The sequence below is a fragment of the Sinocyclocheilus grahami genome, unplaced genomic scaffold (assembly GCF_001515645.1).
Source record: "Sinocyclocheilus grahami isolate Dianchi unplaced genomic scaffold, SAMN03320097.WGS_v1.1 scaffold288.1, whole genome shotgun sequence".
Lineage (NCBI taxonomy): Eukaryota > Metazoa > Chordata > Actinopteri > Cypriniformes > Cyprinidae > Sinocyclocheilus > Sinocyclocheilus grahami.
In genome coordinates this window covers 951,830-970,078 of record NW_015505467.1, presented here as the reverse complement: position 1 = coordinate 970,078, position 18,249 = coordinate 951,830, and the positions used below count along the sequence as shown (strand labels likewise).

Sequence of the window (18,249 nt, the reverse complement as noted above, 5' to 3'; positions counted from 1 at the left end):
AACCACCCCCCCCCCCCCCCCCCTAACTCAAAACTCATCAATATTTCATGTCCATGTATTTATTTATTTGCTAAGTAGCCATATATTAAGCCGAGAATGTTCAGTCAGACATTATCGCAAAATAAACTCCATCAGGGTGTTGATCACCCTGTCAAGGTTTAAATTAGTCCTTACTTATGTATTAATAATAACTGCATTGGAAAAGAGACTTCACAGTCCTGTGTATTCAAGGGAACCCTGATTTATCTTGAAGGTTTAATTTTTTTGTTGCTTTAGTGAGTGAGAGCTCAATGCCAGTTATTACAGGGTTGCTGGTATGAGTCCCAGTTGGGACACCCATGGGAAGTTGAGTCAGTACCAGAGGGCTGCTGATATCATGCCTTGAGCTGTACACTTAACCCTGATTACCTCTGGGGTCTTGAACATGACAGTGCTGTCATCACACTTTGTGGATGTGCTAATAAAAGCAAATTTATCAGTGCCATTCACTGAATAAGAAGCATTATATTCAGATTATAAATCCTAAACTACACTTTACTTTAAAAAAGAAAATGCATGAGGTCACTTAATATAATCAAGATATCAATATAAAATACAATAATCAATCAATCAATCAATCAAATAGATTTGGTGCGCTATATGGTTTTCATTCATTAAAACAACTTTTTTATAATGTAAGTTGGCAAATTTACCATTTTTTGATTCACTAAAATGAACTAGCTCATAAGAGTCATTAGTTTGATCATTTGACCGAACTGGTAGTGCTTTATGGTTTTGATTTACTAAAATAACCCGGCTCATAAGATTTATTAGTTTGGGAATAGGTCTGGACTGGTTGCACTCTGTTTTGGATTCACTACAATAAACTGGCTCTTAAGAGTCAACACTGGTCGCTGTATGTTTTACTGTTAATATTCAATAGCAGTGATGCAGTTCAGCTGAATAATAGCGCAGGAAAGCTTTTCACACTGTGCTTAACTCCGGGTTATTGTCATACTTAACCCTGCTTTTATTCCCGGGTAGAGAAACGGGTTTAGAAGCTGCATTAGCACTACTTTTTAACTGGGGTTCTGAAACGCTGCGGTGTTAAGCTTGCATTGTGGTGCCAAACTTGTGCGGTGTGAAATGATGCAGTGTTAGAATGTTACGGCTAGATGCCTATTGCCTAGCAACAAACTCTCAAGTCGTGTGCCTCATATTCACATGCTTTGAACAGTAACGGAAACACTGTGTGTCAACAGTTCCAGCGTTTGAGGGGAAAAATGGAACATGGTACCCAGGATTCTGTTTACCCTGGGTTTCAAGTGTAAAAAGCCATTCAGAGTATTATATTTAAAAAGTATATATAAAAGTACATGCAGATGTACTTTTTTAGAACTTTAAATGGATGGGTTGATTATGGTATTATTATTATTATTATTATTGTTGGTCCCCAACCAAGTGTTTTTGTCTATGGAAAAGGTTAATTCTTTCCCAAGAGTTGTGTCTTTAGAGAGCCCTTTATTTAACCACTGCCCAAAATGATTTCCATTCACCACCTGACCTGTTCTATTGCCCTGGAGCTCTGCAGTGTCATGCATCTGCTCCTGTCAAGTCAGTATGAACAGAGAGAACACAAGTCATTAAGATTACAGATTGATCTGCCTTTTCCCAGATTGGATTTGATCCAAAGCCTTGGAATGACTTTTGAGCGTTTGTTAATCTAGCTCTGAAATTGAAGTGGTCTGGGCAGCACATGCAGTATGATGGATTATATATCAGAGTGGGTCTGCTAACTGTCTTAGAAGAAAATCTGTAGACTTTATGGAAGCGTGACGTACAACCGTCTGTAGGGCTTTGAGTGGTTCAGTTTTACAAATACATAGGATCTGCAAAGTTGAGTCCAAGTCGAGATGTTGTCAATGTGCCAGTCTTGTCAACAAAATTTGAAAAAAACTTTTTTTTTTTAAATTTATTTTGTTTATGATCATTAAGATGAGACAAAAGAGCATGTTGAGATGTTCTCAGAGAAGGAACAGAGCGGTGTGGAAAGGTAAATTATGTGAAAAATAATGCGTTTTTAAAAAAACTAAGCATTAACACATGTTAGACTGCACCCCATAAACACAATCAAGCCTAGAAAAACACCATTGAACCACCCCTTTAAATTAAATGTTCCCTCCTGGTGGAATGACCTGCCCAACTCAATCAGAGCAAGATGGCGAGAGTCCTTAGCCATCTTCAAGAATCTGCTAAAAACACATCTCTTCCATCTTTTTTTGACCCTCTAACTCTAGTTCTATTCTGTCACCCGTCCCCTCTGTGGGACGCCTAAGTTTACTTTCACTATATTACAATTAAATCCTAATCTAATCATGACAAACTATATCGTTGGAAAGGACTAAGACTCCTAAATAGATATTTTACCAATGTTTTTGTTAAAAATTATGTAGGAAAAAGTAATAGATAAATTTTTGACAAGAGTGCACCTCAAAAATCTACATCGTAACAGGAGTTCTGACCTTTGTCAAAAAAAGTCTTCTTTGTTGCCTTTTTCTCTATCACACTTTAGAAATCATCAGAAATTATATATCAATTGAAAACTTTAAATCTCAAAATTCATCCTTTGAACCCATTTTAAAATCAAACATTGCATTACCATGAAAATGGTACATCAATATCATGTTACAAAATGTTTTCATTCATGAATTATAAACATTTAAGTTTGGATCGTGCACTTTCTCGTCTATGTTCAAAAATGTGAGTGACAGTTAAGGGGTTAAAAAAACAAAAAAACTTGTCCCTTTTAGACTTGCACTCTATTCATTTACTGCTTGTTTTCTTTAAAAACAAAAAACTAAACTAGCTTTTCTAATTTTTTGTATTCTATCTATTTGTTTTCTTTTTATTTATTATACAATTATCAAGCAAAAAAAGCTTTAACACTCGCTTGCTCTATTCTTTTTCTATTCTATCTGTTTTCTTTTTCTTTATTATATAATAAAAAAAAAACTTGCTACGTGTACTGCGTTAAGCTAACTGAGACTTGTTATAGCACTTGCATATCATTGCTCTTTTGTTGATTTTGATTGCTTCCATTGTCCTCATTTGTAAGTCGTTTTGGATAAAAGCATCTGCTAAATTACTAAATGTAAATGTAATATGATTATTTCATATAAACTGATCTTAGTCATTATATACAAGCTGAAGCTAAAGAGCAAATGAACACCTGTTGAGCGGAGCATTTAACTTAAAACAAATTATTTATTCAGGCATATACAAAAGGTAAGCATAATATCACAACTTCTGCACAAAATGATGCAAATGCACAGGTGAACTTGAACTTACACGCTTGTCATAATGTTCAAGTCATATTGTGAATGAACAGAACAACACATTTCCAGAACAACACACTACAAAACAGACAACAGACCATTTTCACAGACTGTGATTCCCACGTTTCCATGGTTATTAACATGGTTAACCAAATTTTTTTGTTGTTTATTTTTTGCGGTTAAAAGTTTGAAATCAGTAACATGCTTAATGTTTTTTAAAGATGTTTCTTATGCTCATCAAGGCTGCATTTATTTGATCAAAAATACAGAAAAAAACTGTAATTTTGTGAAATATTATTTAATAATAATTTAAAATAAAAGATTACTATTTGAATATACAGTATTTTCAAATGTAATTTATTCCTGTGATGTAAAGCTGAATTTCCAGCATCATTACTCCAGTATAGTGTCACATAATCCTACAAAAATCATTCTAATATGCTGATTTATAATCAGTGTTGGAAACAGTGTGCTGCTTAATATTTTTTTGGGACCTGTGTTACTTTTTTCAGGATTCTTTGATAAGAAAAAAAGTAAAAAAGTACAGTGTTCATTCAAAATAGAAATGATGTGTTACATTATACACTACTATATATATATACATATATATATATATATATATATATATATATATATTTTTTTTTTTTATAAAGAAATTAATACTTTTATACAGCAAGGAGGTGTTAAATAGATAAAAAAGTGTGACAGGTTCCAAAAAAATATTAAACAGCACAGCAGTTTCAACACTGATAATAAATCAGCAAATTAGAATGATTTCTGAAGGATCGTATGACACTGAAGAATGGAGTAATAACTGATGAAAATTCAGCGCTGTCACCGAAATAAATTATATATTAAAGTATATTAAAATAAGAAACCAGGGCTTGAAAACGAAAAAGAAATTCAATCGGTTCACTCCGAGCAGAATCGATATTTTAACGTTTCTGTTCCTGCGTTCCTCTGATATTATTACCGCTCCGAAACCAGTTCGAGAAGAAGAAATACTGGTTAATAACGTTATTTTTTTTTAAACAATTTTCTTTGCCTATAATATGTCTAATAATAATAATAAAGTACAGCGGAAAAAAGAGAGATCTGGTAACGTTAGCCAGCCTATAACCCACTGTGCTAAGTCACAGCCAATACAACATCATCTTTTCTAGATTTTGGCCAAATGTAGGCTACTAAACAAAAGAAAAAATCTATCAACACTTTAAAGCAATTAAAGTGTTTTTAAGATATTTAAAAATGTTTGCTGCATTGTAAAAAAAACAATTTTGGTTTTGAGAGTGAAAAAAACATAAGTCACGGCTCACGCCGCATTTTATTAGCTCTCTTAGCCTACATTCCGAAATAATGAAGGCTAAAATGCCTGTAGGCTAAAGCAAAATGTTTACAAACATTATAAACACAGTTATTAGTTTCTCTCCAAAACAAATCCTTTGGTTATAAAAACGTCAATCCAAAAACACATTTATTTAAGGTGAAACTGATGCCTACCTCTTTAATTCGGCACGAATCCAAATGTTTCCATATTCGCGAAAATATTATTTATTAGGCTTTGTAGCCTACTTTCATCGACGTAAAACATCATCCTTCACATCGGCTATATCAGCGGTCACGCTGAACGCAACACATTTTGTACAACGGAGCAGTGTACCTTTTTATTTGTTTCTTTAACTGTATTTTATTTTGATATTGAACAGGCTGCAATGTAGCAAAAATATGTTGTGTGTGCGTGTAAGGCGCCGGCGCGTTGGTCATACCAACGCTGGTCTGTTATATACAAGCAAGACATTATTCAAAGCTGTCAAGCTTTTGCAAAATAAAGAAAACTACTTTCTGCTGTCTCGGTTTCCTTTCCGAGAACTTTGGAACACGTCACAATGAACCGTAACTCAGCAAATTTTTTTTCTTTCGTTTCCTTAAACTGTCAATGATTTAAGTTAAATATATTTTGTGTATATGCCTATATTCCTTTTTATGTAAGCCTATAGTGATCCTCAGATAAACTCTAACGCTGGTGCACTGCCATTGCGTCTTACCTATGATGAGTTCACTGAGCGGGCATTTCACTCGTTGGCTTCAGCGTTACATTTGCATAGGCCGTACTGCTGGAATTCGTGATTGGTTGACAGCAAATTTCAAATATTAAATGGAACGATAAAATAACGCTATTAACCGGTTAATGGCCATTTCAAATTTTCGATTCTGTTCAAAACTATAAAATTTGATTTGATTTCTGGTTCTGTTCCTGTCAAAATTTTGTTCGTTTCCGGTTTTCGTTTTCATTCCTTGAAACGGTTCAGAGCCCTGTAGGAAACCAATATTAGAAATTGTGATAATATTTCACAATATTACAGTTTTTTTTCTGTTTTTTTTTGGGATAAAAAAATACAGCCTTGTTGAGCATAAGAGACTCAATTAAAAAACATAAAAAATATCAATGATCCCAAACTTTTGAACAGCAGTTTAAACCAAACCTAACACCAAACACAAACCTGATAATATCAGTAGATTTAATGCAATATGTGATTTAGCAGATTTATAAGCCTTTTGAATAGTGAGAGCAATTCCAAATGCCTTCAAGCCAATTTTCAACAAGTTAACCTATAGACATTTTCAACATTTTGAGCCAAACCTGTGCACATACTATGCTGTCATGCCATTCCATAGTACGCTGTCAGCTGTGACCCATAGAAATAAAGAAAAAAAACATATATGAATCTTTAAATTCAACACATTAATATAGTATCTTTTTGAAAGAGATGCAAAATCTGTGTAGTGAAAGCAAAAGCAATGCCTCTTCTATTTATTATTATAGTTAACTATGTTTCTGTCTGCACAATTACAAATGGCATTTCTGAGTTGAATAGTTTTCATAATTCATCTGAATTGATTTTTGCATCATATACTGTATGTGTCAAGTTTCACATTTATTCTTTTCCAGATAATGTTTTTGCAATCAAATCCTGGGCAAAGAAGAAGTTCGGCTTAGAGAATAGCAGCTTGGACAAAGCTTTCGCGATACCTGAGGACTTTGACTAAATTAACTGACCAAAAATTCACAGCCTCTTGGATCTTATGATTGTTTGGTCTGTTCAACTCTGCACAATCAATAAGCTTTATTGTCTTACATCAGTTGGTTTTACGTTTTGTTATCACAACCCTCAACGGACACCTTGGCAATTGAATTGCCATTGGCTAGTATATTTTTCGTTTACTCGCCAGACTGAAATACTATACTATACTATACTATACTATATATATATATATATATGTGATTCATAGACTAAAGGTGGGAAAAACTCTGTAAGAGGCCTATTAGCCCTCTGTAGCACACTAGACTTTACAACAGAGGAGAAGGAAATCAGGATAGTGCTTGAGAGCCATCAGCCAGATCCCAGATGGAATTCCTCGTCTCCACCCAACACAAACACGCACAGAAGCTAATGAACTTAGATATAACCATTTGATTCTGCAGCAGCAGAGTGCTACAGCTGTGTCTGGCATGCCGTTCCCAGATACAGAGAGAACATTACACCATCACAGAGCATGTGGGTTGCTCTGTGTGCATCACTCCGGTTCCACTGAACTATTTCAGGAGACCTTAGAGATATTTCAAACACACTCCCACTCTCACACCCACACTCCTCAACAGCAGCATGGACACTGTCACACATGAGGGGGAGAAAAAAAACAGGGTCAAAGATCAATGAGTAATGATTTGCTCAGACTGACAAGCATTTGAGATGCACGTTAAAAGCAGGTGTGAACAGTGATCGGTCTCGGCTGACCACCTGACCAGGTATAAAAATACCATATAAATACACACCTGCTCTTTAACGCACACTAAATCTTCTGTATTCTGTACCCATGCTCAAATGTAAACACAGGTGTGTTTGTTCACAGGTGAGAGAGCGAAAGGGTGGGGCGTTTTATAGATGACTTTGAGTGCTTAGAACTGGAGAATCTGATGAGTTCTGCTCACAAGTATTTTTAATGATGTAAAACATCACAGAAGAAGCAGGTCTGAGCAGATCCAAGCACATCAGCAATCCCAGATGCAGTGCAGTACTTGGGATATTAGTTCTGGCTGAGTGCCTCTTTATTACTTAACTGCATTGAGGTATTGCGTCCTAACAGTGGTCAACTAACGTGGGTTTTTTTTAATAGCCAATGCCTATATAACCAGGGTAACCAATGGCCAATACAAGTAAAAAAAATAACCGTAAATAAAATATACACAAAACTGCATCTTGTCAATGAACACCCATTTAAAACAAAATATATAAAATAAAAAAAAACTTTTATTTAAAAAAATGTTGTCTGTGTCACACCTGTGTTTGTCTGGATCACAATACGCCACACAAATAACAACTCCATCTAGACATCAACTAGACATGTAGGAACCTGGATTAGAGACCAAAAAGACACACTTTCTCTTTCCACGAAAAGTAATTCTTTCTACCTTAAGCCCAAAGTATACTTCGTTTTCATACGTATGTGTCCAGTCGAATACGTAGCTTTTCTATACTCAATTTGATAACATGCATTACATGTAGGCGGTCGATACATGCGCTCTATGAAGCAACCCTCAACGGACACCTTGGCAATTGAATTGCCATTGGCTAGTATATTTTTAGTTTACTCGCCAGACTGAAATACTATACTATACTATACTATACTATATATATATATATATATGTTATGCCATTTTACAAACATATATAATTGGTCATCAATCTATATTAGAATATATATTAGAATTCTACTAATAAGAACAATATAAAAACGCTCTAAGGATTAATGAGCTACTGGCTTCATGAATATTAATCAGGTTGTGTGCGTTTGCTCGAACTGATTCGCTGAAATCAAAACAGGGACGATAATAGGTGAGCACCAGCCAATGAGATTGTCGTTTGCGCATTAGTTCCGCCTACTACAGAAAAACGGGGCAGTTCTTAAAAGCTGAAGAATTCCAAAGGAACTCAGATGTTTTTACAGGAAAATACAACAAAGTATATCGTTTACATGTAGTGCATCAATTCTGCATGTTATGTAAGACTCTCGCTCTTTGCGCGTGTGAGAGAAAGCGACGTCGAGTCGTGCACCTTCACACTAGAGATTACGTTACGCCAAATACACAAACACAGGTGCGCTGCGCATCCATTCAAATGAACTGAAAAATATCACAGATCGCTTGACGAAGAGTAAAACTCTGAAGCACTCAGTCAGCGTGTTCTGTGAGTGAAAATATATCTGTGCTAATCATATACTCAGCCTCCACACACTGGCGAGTAAAATCTGAGAATTTATTAGACATTGGCTAATATTATACATCATTTAGTCGCCCAGATGAAGATTTAGTCGCATATGCGAGTGATTTACTTGCAATGTAGAGGGTTGTATCAGTTCTGCATGTTCGATACACAGCTGTGACTGACTTACATTGTGAAGAGTGTGGTGTACATTGTCAGCAGTGCCCCACCCTTGAAATTTTAACCTTGTCTAGTCCAAGGAAAACTTTAAGATTGATTTGTCAGGGTAAAAACGCTCCTGGTGTGTAAGCGGAGAAGGTGTTGTGTTAACCCTTGGCTGCTCAGAGATGCACCCTATAACCAAACTGACTGTTTGGACACCTGTTGATAGAGAAACTAAGCCTTGCAGATACTGCTGGGATGATAAATTGAGCTGCACATCAAAGGTCAATTCAAGGAAATTAATCACAGGTTAGTTTGTTTTAAAGAAGGTAAAATTGTTTATAGAAAAAAATTCTGTGACAAGGACACATTTGGTTCTGTGTGAAGTAGGAATGTGTTATGAAGTCATTTCAGATGTTCAGGTCACTTCAGATGCTTTCATTTTTTTAGCTTGCTTTTTTTCATTACTGGGCATTTTTCACTACTGGGCATTTTTCACAGTGCACATTGTGTATCTTGTAAATATGAAAAAATGGTCAATTGCTTTATGTAATATGATTTAATAAATGTACAGTTATCAAGCACATTGTTTGTAATTAAGCATTTTGTCCTGCAAAATAATACTACCGATTTAAGTGTAATGTCCTATCGATTTGCAGCATCATTAACGCCGCTTAAACACATGAAAATGTCCCTTTAATTACATTTTTTGATAGCGTTAGTTTGTTGAAAAGAATGCTTTTGTCTGTTGCAACACAGTAATGATGTACAGTATTAAAATATGAGTAGTTCCTGAATAAGTTGAAGTATTTAAAACAGGTTTTATTAATAAGTACGTTTAAAGTGAACAATTTTGCAAGGTGCATAAAAAGCCTTGATTGTTTAGTGTTCAGGTGTTCGTGAAATGGGTGTTTAAAAAAAGAAAAGAAGCAAACGACCTGTTTGACTGTTTCTCTGCATTTCACGAGGAATGTACATGTGTACATTTGTAATATATTTCTGCTTGTTGATTCTGTCCCCAAGTATAATTAGATATTTTGAAGGTTCATTTAAAACAAGTTATATTAATCAATAATAGAGCACATTTAAAATATAGCACAAAATCAAGGCCCTTAAAGATAGCCTTGAGTATTTTAATACAATATTTTGTTCATAGACTTTTCCATTGAGAAAAAATATAGGATATTTTAGAGGTCCATCTCCTTCCATTTATTTGTGTATAGCCTATAATAGAAATATGCCAGTGTTGTGAGTGTGACCTTCAAAGTACGAGTGGATTATCTCTCCCCATCTACACCACTACCGACGCGACAAAACACAACGCTTGCAATACAGTTAGTAGATTGTTGCGTCGCTTGCGTCTAGCTCTAGTGGGCGCACATAGGTACTGCTGAGAGAGAGGAGGGAGGGTGTGAGAGAGAAAGAGAAAGAAGTGAAGGCAGCCGGGGAGCTCAGCACAGCCAGCATGGCGAGCCAAAGGGACTTCACATACAGAAAACCTTGGATTAATGTCCTTCTGCGACTCCTACAGCTGTTATTGCCGTACATTCAACACGGAGGAGCTCAGTTTCAAGGTGCGGTGGACAGATTGATCTTATTTATTTAGTCCACGAATGCAACGCGAGTGCGAAAATGTCGGAGGAACTGCCGAGGGCTGATTTAACAAGTATTCAAGTGCACTCGTTGTGCTAAACTGGCACAATACTCATTGAATTTACCCCAAATCTGACCTGTTTCACCCGACTGTCTATCTGCATTAGGATTTACGTTTAGATTCAAATCTGAAGAAAGACGGCTTACGCGTTTTTGGCCAAGTTACTGGTTTTGTTCGGTTTCCTGTGTCAATGCAATATGCTACAAAGCTCATATAGCTTCTTACAGCTGTTATTCAGTGCAGTCTTTGGGAACTAAGCGTCTAGCCGATGGTCGCAGCGGAAAACACGAGTTTAGAACAGCATTAATGCACATTTAATTGCGTTTCCAGCTTGCTTGTATTTGGATTGTTGACATGGTGTGAGCTGTGGACTAAAATAGCTTGTCCGTTCAATTTCACGCCTTTGTCATCCACTCCAACTCATCTGCTGTTCAACAACTGCAAATATATGAACGTTAGTGAACGCATGCGAGATTAGCCGAGCACTATAGGGTCATTTTCGGATCTCCTGTATTGTTGTTTAGAGACGGGGATTGGTCTGCTGTTTGCTCGCATGATTTTCTATATGTTTTTGTCATTCTCTCCTCTTGAAGCCCTGACTCGGATGTCCAGTGTGGTTGAAGTTTGGCAGGCTGAGGACGCAGACTTCTTCATTTCATCGCAGGTATGTGAGCTAGCAAAAACATGACGTCATGAGCGGGACGTTTTTATTACGGTTCAGCTTCACTTCATTGTGAGCCGAGAGCACGTGCGAGACGTGGTGCAGTGTGCTGTTGTTCCGTCTGCAAAGGTGGCAGAAATCAAAATAAGGTCTTTCTTTCATTTGGATATTTAGGTATCATTTAGTATGTGTTGGTTTATGCAGTTCTTATATGGCCAGTGCGATTGTTTATGTAGTTTGGTGAAATGTGTTTCCGTGTGGAGGCGGGAACAGGGCGCATCTTTCTGTAGGACTCTGGGATCCTGAATGGACCTATAGAATAATTTCAGTTTTATATGGTCTCATCTCACATCTTTTAGCCGATTACCTAATTGCATGTTTTGAAGTTTGTATAATTGCGTACAACTAAGTAAGTAACCAAAAAGTGGGTTAATCAATATATGTCCCAAGACATTCTTTTTTTTATCATTTGTTTTTTAAGGATTTTCAAAATCCTCCAAAATTTTCAAATCGCTCAAAGTGTTTTGAAGAAATCTGTTATGTGATTGTTAGGTATTCTCGTTTTGGTAATGGTTAAATAGGAATTATTATTAGTACAGTTCACTCAATAATGAAAATGGTCATATTTGACTTACTTTCTGCTGCAACACAAAATATATTTTGAAGATTGTTTGTAACCAGAGAGGTTTGGTGACCATTGACTTCCATTGTAATTACAACCAACAATGAAAATCTTTGTTCCAAACGAGTCATCTTTTTTAATATATATATATACATACACATACATACACGCACACACACACATATATATATATACACAATATATAAGTTAACTGAGAAAAAAAAAAATAAAATATATAAATAAATATTGCTCACACATTTAATCCTTTTTTTTCAACTTACAAACCTCCAAACTAACTAACTTATTTTATTTTGCATTTCTCATTTTTATTTAGAACTTGATGTACTAAAATACCTCAAACTAAAACCGAAATATCTATATAGACATAAAATAACTAAAAAAAATATAAAAATAAAAACTATTTCAGATATTAGTAAAAGGTTGTTGTAGTATAAATGGCCTTAAAATATCACAAGTTTGTGGTCCACTCTTCAAATTGTGGTTATTTTTGCTGTGGTGATGCTAGAATAGTCAAGCCAGTTGTACATGAGATGCATTAAAGCACCACACTTTCCTGGCCTGGGACTTGGGCATCGCTACAGAAAGTTATTAGAAAGTAAAAGCTTTATTGCCAAGTATGATCTCACACACAAGAAATGTATGCTTCCAGTTCTCAAGAGATATAGTAATATAATAGTGTGACACAGAATAATAAAATAAATGCATAATAACATTTACAGAAGGGTGGCTATGCAGAGAAGGTAGTGTGTATATTTATATGATTAAATATTAATTGAATGAACACATTGCAGGTCTATAGAAAACATGATGCCATTTAAAACCAACACCTGGGACAGTTACAAAGGAGTGCTTTTTTTTGTGGTAGTGGATGTTTTTGTTGATTATGATCAAGCTCACGAGACTGATTACAATGTGCTAAAGATTTTTTTTTCATGTTTCCTTTGGGGCAGGAAGCTAATGCCGCACAAACATGCACAGAAACTGTTGCTTCTTCAGAGGTTGACAGACAATTTGCCACTTTTGTGGTTAGCAGTTACGCAAGAGACCTGTCTTATGGCTTGAGAATGGCCACAATCAAAGGGATGGAAAATTCCATTTGTAGTTCTCCATTTGTTTAAAGGGGCTTCGTTTGTTTCATTGACAGTAATGGAGGTGGTAAAATCTTATTACATCAATCTGTACTTGTATTTATATGTAGTAAACATGTTTTATGCCAGATGGAAATGTCATACTGAAACTGAACCATTGTTTGACACATTTAAAGGGGTCATATGATGCTATTTTAAAGATCATTATTTTGTGAATTTGGTGTAACAGAATGTTGACATGCTTTAATCTTCAAAAAACACATTATTTTTTAAAATACTGTACATTATTGTAGGTCCTCTATGCCCCGCCTCTCTCAAACGCTTAGTTTTCTACATAGTCCCTCCTCCCGACAAGCGCAGTCTGCTCTGATTGGCCAGCTGACCCAGTACATTGTGATTGGCCGAACACCGCAAGCACTCTTGTCGGAAATGTAATGCCCCTTACCATAATCGCGAGCTTCATCTTTCAAAATAAATGTAAAGACAGAGCCCGAAAGGGGAACAGAGTCGCGTGACAGACACCGTGATGAAGCTGTATCCGTGTTATTAATAGCATATAAAATAATGTTATTTTTCAAAAATATTTTTGAGCTGATTATATGTGCTTTATTTTAGTTTTAAAATAAGTTGTATTTAGATTTAATAATGCCTTGGTGTCCTCCCTCCCCCCATCATGACCTTTTATTACTTATGTGTTAAATGAGATAGATATGGCTTGCTCATTCATGAATAATCTGGATTTATAAACTTTGAGGTCAAACGCACAAACCACTTTCAAGTAAAAAAACACACATCAGTTGGACAACCGACTAAAAGCAGACCCATAAATAGACTTTGATTCATTTGTAGTCAATATAGATGTCAGGGGTGATTGAGTAGACCTGCAGCATTCCAAAGAGAACCTCCCTCACCCGATGATGGATGGGTGCCACATTTACTCAATGAATTCTAATAGTGCTTGTAAGTACTACACTGAAAATCTGCAGATTCCCAGCATGTTTTCTAGTTTGAGGAAGACTAATTGAAACCCCTTGTCAATAGGTCTGCATATTCATCCAATCATTGTAAAATGTGTACTTAAGTCATCTGACACCAGGCAGCCAAGTGGCCTCCATATACATCCATTGTGTGCCTGGAGGGCTATAGTTCCTATGGAAACTCTGCTTTAAAAGAGCGCATAGACACTCATCAGGTAATCGTGGTTTTCAAGGCTCTCAGTAAGATGGCTATTTCAGTAAATTGCCTATAATGTGCTACAGGCAGTTTATGGAATAGCATGGTTATATGTGTCGAAACGGCACAGTGTTCCCTTTCACTACTATTGCATTAAAAACAAGGTCAGGTCAACTACTTGGACTCTGATTTTACAGGTTTATATATATATATATATATAATAATTCTAAACCTCCTAACTGTACCTATGTAATATGCTGTTACCAACTGAATCTTTTTTTTTTCTTCTCTCAGGCAGAGGAGCAGCACAGTGAGAATGTTCCTCGAGACGAGAGGTGAGAGTTTCTCTTAAAACCACAATCCCTTTGAGACTTTCCTGGAATATTTGCAGTTTTTATTTAGTAACATTTATTCAGGTGTGGTTAGTGAAAATATGTTTCTGTAAACCCACAATCTGTTGTATATATCACAGTTTACCAAATTATCAAACGTAAAAGTTTTACTTTTTTATTTTCTCATATAATTTTCAGTGGTCTATTGTGTACATCCTCTAAACATTTATCTGAAGGCAGGGCTGGTGTGTTTCAACAGTGCATGGAAAACTAAGCCTCCTGAGGACACCAGCTTTCTGTTTACTCTACATTTGCATTCATGTGACTGGCATGACCTAAGATCAACATGCATTGTTTTATTAACTACATTTCAATAGCAAGATACGAATAAGAGCGTAGCTTAGAACTCATTGGCATTTTGTTTATATGGAAAAATACCAATTTTAGCACAAGCCTGCAAGGCGGCACATGGTTTACAGGTGTGTTTCAGAAGAAAAAGAGCAGCATGCAACACAAGATATGAGATATGAGAGTAGGTACAGATGCAAAAAACTAATTGCCAAACATTGCCGAAGCTCAAGGGTTTTATAAGTGTGTTGTCTATTATTGCTGTGGTTTACCTTATACACAAAGGTAATGGTTTTTATGCAAGTTGACATTTTTTTTTCAACAATTTGCAAATGAAGTAGCATTTTATCCCATGTGTCTACCACATTGTCACTTTTACAGAAATTGACACAAAATAGAAAAGTTGTAGCAACTGGGGAAAGTTCAAAGATCAATCTGTGTTAGATATATTGTTTTGTCTCTAAAGACCTGAAGATATAATAGTGATTGACATAAAATATGGCAGCAATATAAAAGAGATTAGTCTGACTGCCACCACTGTGTAGGTGAGGAACTATCAGTTTATTTGCTTATACATGTATTTTTGCTTGTACTTCCTCTGGACACTCTACACACATCAGGAAATGTAGTTATCTTTAACTAATATGCACTAGACCAGATGAAACTACATTTTTTTAAAGTTAGAGTACTTTAAAGACTTATTCCTTATATCTGGGAGCAGTAGCATGTCATGAAGAGGGTTCCAGCAGTATTTGAGGTGAAGGGAACTTTTTTTAATGTTAAAATACCAACGTGTTTCCACTTAAAAGTCCTTGCATCAGAGTATACAAACTAATGTTATCCACCACTCTTAAAAATACTTCATATTAAATTCAATACTTCATACTAAGCAATAGCATATCAGATCATTCTGGGAGGTAATAGTTATTATTCAAGGTAATAATTATTCCGTCAGGTATTATTTGGTAAATGTTTGCATTGTAGTTCATGCAAATATCTTCTTACAGAATAAAACGAAAAGGTCCACCTCAAACGAGTGTATACATTTTGCCCATTATGCGTTTTAGAAATTGTATTTGCATCTTGATGTTTCTATTTAACATTGTTTAGTGCAATATTTCATTTACATAAAAAATAAAAATGGTGGGATATTTGGCTTTCATTCACTTACTTGGCAATTGACTGGATCACTAAAAGCAATTGGAGCAGATGAGTTATTTATATTTTGGTTGTTTGAATTCTGCAGGAGAAGAATGTGTTGACTTCATTAATTGGTAAATGCGTGAAAAAATTAATTGTGGACTCTTGAGCAAAGCCAGTTGAGAGAGTTATTGTCACCATAAACTGAAATATTTGTGTTTTATCATATAAAAAAAAGGCATTTGTGACTTCGTTCACACTCTCTTAGTAACTGGAACTTTCTTACTTTCTCTTCATTTTCCCCTCTTCACGGTCTCTCTGCCACATCCTCTCAGACGACCTGTCACTAACTCTCTAGACCTCATTCTGCTATCTGCCCATAGCAGATGTTTCATAGTTCACATTGTCTTTTCATTTTGACATGACTCAGGGTAGCAGCATGCTCTGTGGTTAAGTCTTAATCAGAGACTATCACCAAGCACAATGTCTGCTTTTAACGCAGCAGCATCAACAAGACCCACTTCCTGTATCAACAGCAAAGAGCAGTTACATGGATGTTGAGTTAATATAAAAACATTCAATGCAGAATATAACGTCATCTTAAAAAATAATGTTTTGTGTCAGACTCAATTATGCATTCTTTTAAAATAATTTTTTACTCCCATTTTATATGGAAATTTGCACTTTAAATGAACCTGAGGGTGACTGTGGGCTTTAAAACAAGGAAGCAGAGATGACACCTTTACTCTGATTGGTCCAAAGTGAGTTTTTGAATGAGCAGAAATGACCAAATTTGGTCATACAATAGACATAGTCATACTGCTCATGTAGTTATGTAATATCATTTTGTTACGGCTAAGAACTAATCTATAATAATACAATACAATTATATTTAGTATATATTTGTTTGTACAATATATTTAATATGTGTTATTTATGTTGGTTTGTATCACCTTTTCAACTGTCTTTGCAGGTATAGGGAAATTGTATGGGTGTTTAAACATAGTTTTTAATTTGTTCAACAGACTCACGCTTATTGGAAACTTTAGCAGCATTATCAGGTTAGCCAAAATATTTAACAACCACAGTGAATTGGTGAATTCATGGAAGCACTGTATAGCTGTCTTTTGCAGGAGAGCAGAACAGCACCAGTGTGGGTTGTCTTGGGCTCCCGAATAGAGAAATGAAAGCCAGAATCGTTTGACCACAAAGTGCTGTAGACTTAAACTCTGTTTCTAAATCTTTTACATTGATCTGTCCAAAACCCCCAAAAATGTACACCCTAAACACAGAGGTCATGTGGAGGCTATCTTGTAATGTATAAATCTCTGGAAATCGGCTCATGAGGTTTTAACGTCAGCAGTCTTTGAGCTTGTCAGGGCTTTGGACATATGATAGCAGTAATGCAGTGTTAAGCAACAGAATGTGCATAGATGGGACAGAGAACTAGGGTGCATCCAGGATACAAGGGCCTGAGAAATCATTACATTATTATTATTATTTTTTGCTTGCATCATAATGAACACCTGGAATGGACTATATTCATTATTTTTCTTAGTTATGTTTTTAAGTAAAAATTCTAAATAGTGGTCCATATTTGATATTTAAAATGTTTTAAATATCGGCATCGACCGATAAGTTTTTCTGTTTGGCAGATGCGTTTGAGACTTTTATTTTTACGGCAGTGAGAACGGCAGCGCCTGAGCACACAGTGCTCACATTCTCCCTCTTGTTCGCTGTCGTCGTTAACAGTTCTGTCTAATACGGATAGAAGTATGTCTAATAATCCGATAGAACTGTTAAACAAAGGAATTAAAATGTATACAAAAAGTATTATAACGATTGCTTTTATATTATTAGTAATAGAAAGGCAAACATTATAATACTTTCTCGTTTGCCGTCAGCATTCAGCAAATACACATTTATATCATTTAAACAAATCTTTGAATGTCTAATGAAAATTTTATTTCACAAACCTTGCAAACTTAGTCGAATCCAGTTGTGAGATCTTGTGAAGTGTGCATTTGTATCCTGCATGATCGCGTGTTCTCTTCATGACTTTCGGGCCGTGCAAATTGAATGCTTTAAACATTAAATACATGATTTCAAATTATGCTGCGCTTTATGCATTTGCCCAGTGTCATATTCATGTCATTTTCACAGTGTGCTGTATATAAAATGAGTGTTACCTTGGCTTTATTTGGAAAAATATATTATTCCCAATGCGCACAAACTTGCTTTGTTGGTTACAGTTTACTTCCTTTTTAATTATATTTTTTATTAAATATTTATTTATTTGTGAAAAATACTTTGTCATCTAAAGTATAAGTATGTTTATTCTACAAATGTATTTTTTAATCCATTTTCAAATGATTTCAAATTTCTTACATATTAATTAAAATAAATATAATTATATCGGCTTTATATCGGTCATCGGCCACACTGCTTTCCAAGATATCGGCATCGGCTGTCA

At 35.4% G+C, this 18,249-nt stretch overlaps 2 protein-coding genes across 2 annotated transcripts in view; both read left to right on the top strand.

Moving 5' to 3' along the window:
• mnd1 (meiotic nuclear divisions 1 homolog (S. cerevisiae)) overlaps window positions 1-6,362 on the top strand; it is a 13,416-nt gene extending 7,054 nt beyond the window's left edge. The window contains exons 6-7 of the mRNA XM_016292618.1: window positions 3,265-3,287; window positions 6,243-6,362. Coding sequence (XP_016148104.1) covers window positions 3,265-3,287; window positions 6,243-6,362 — 143 coding nt within the window. The remainder of the gene's footprint in view (window positions 1-3,264; window positions 3,288-6,242) is intronic.
• Window positions 6,363-10,102: 3,740 nt separating this feature from the next.
• Window positions 10,103-14,788, top strand: LOC107600633 (transmembrane protein 131-like). Its single transcript, XM_016292572.1, has 4 exons — window positions 10,103-10,311; window positions 10,985-11,055; window positions 14,251-14,291; window positions 14,548-14,788. The coding sequence occupies exons 1-4, from the start codon at window positions 10,203-10,205 to the stop codon at window positions 14,663-14,665; spliced, it is 339 nt and encodes a 112-aa protein (XP_016148058.1). The 5' UTR covers window positions 10,103-10,202; the 3' UTR covers window positions 14,666-14,788.
• Window positions 14,789-18,249: the final 3,461 nt, after the last annotated feature.

Excerpts from the sequence above, each read along its gene's own strand:
- LOC107600633 (XM_016292572.1), top strand. The coding sequence starts at position 10,203 with ATGGCGAGCCAAAGGGACTTCACATACAGAAAACCTTGGATTAATGTC. Across the intron at positions 11,056-14,250 it reads ACTTCTTCATTTCATCGCAG|GCAGAGGAGCAGCACAGTGA; the intron begins GTATGTGAGCTA and ends TTCTTCTCTCAG. Across the intron at positions 14,292-14,547 it reads AATGTTCCTCGAGACGAGAG|TGCATGGAAAACTAAGCCTC; the intron begins GTGAGAGTTTCT and ends GTGTTTCAACAG.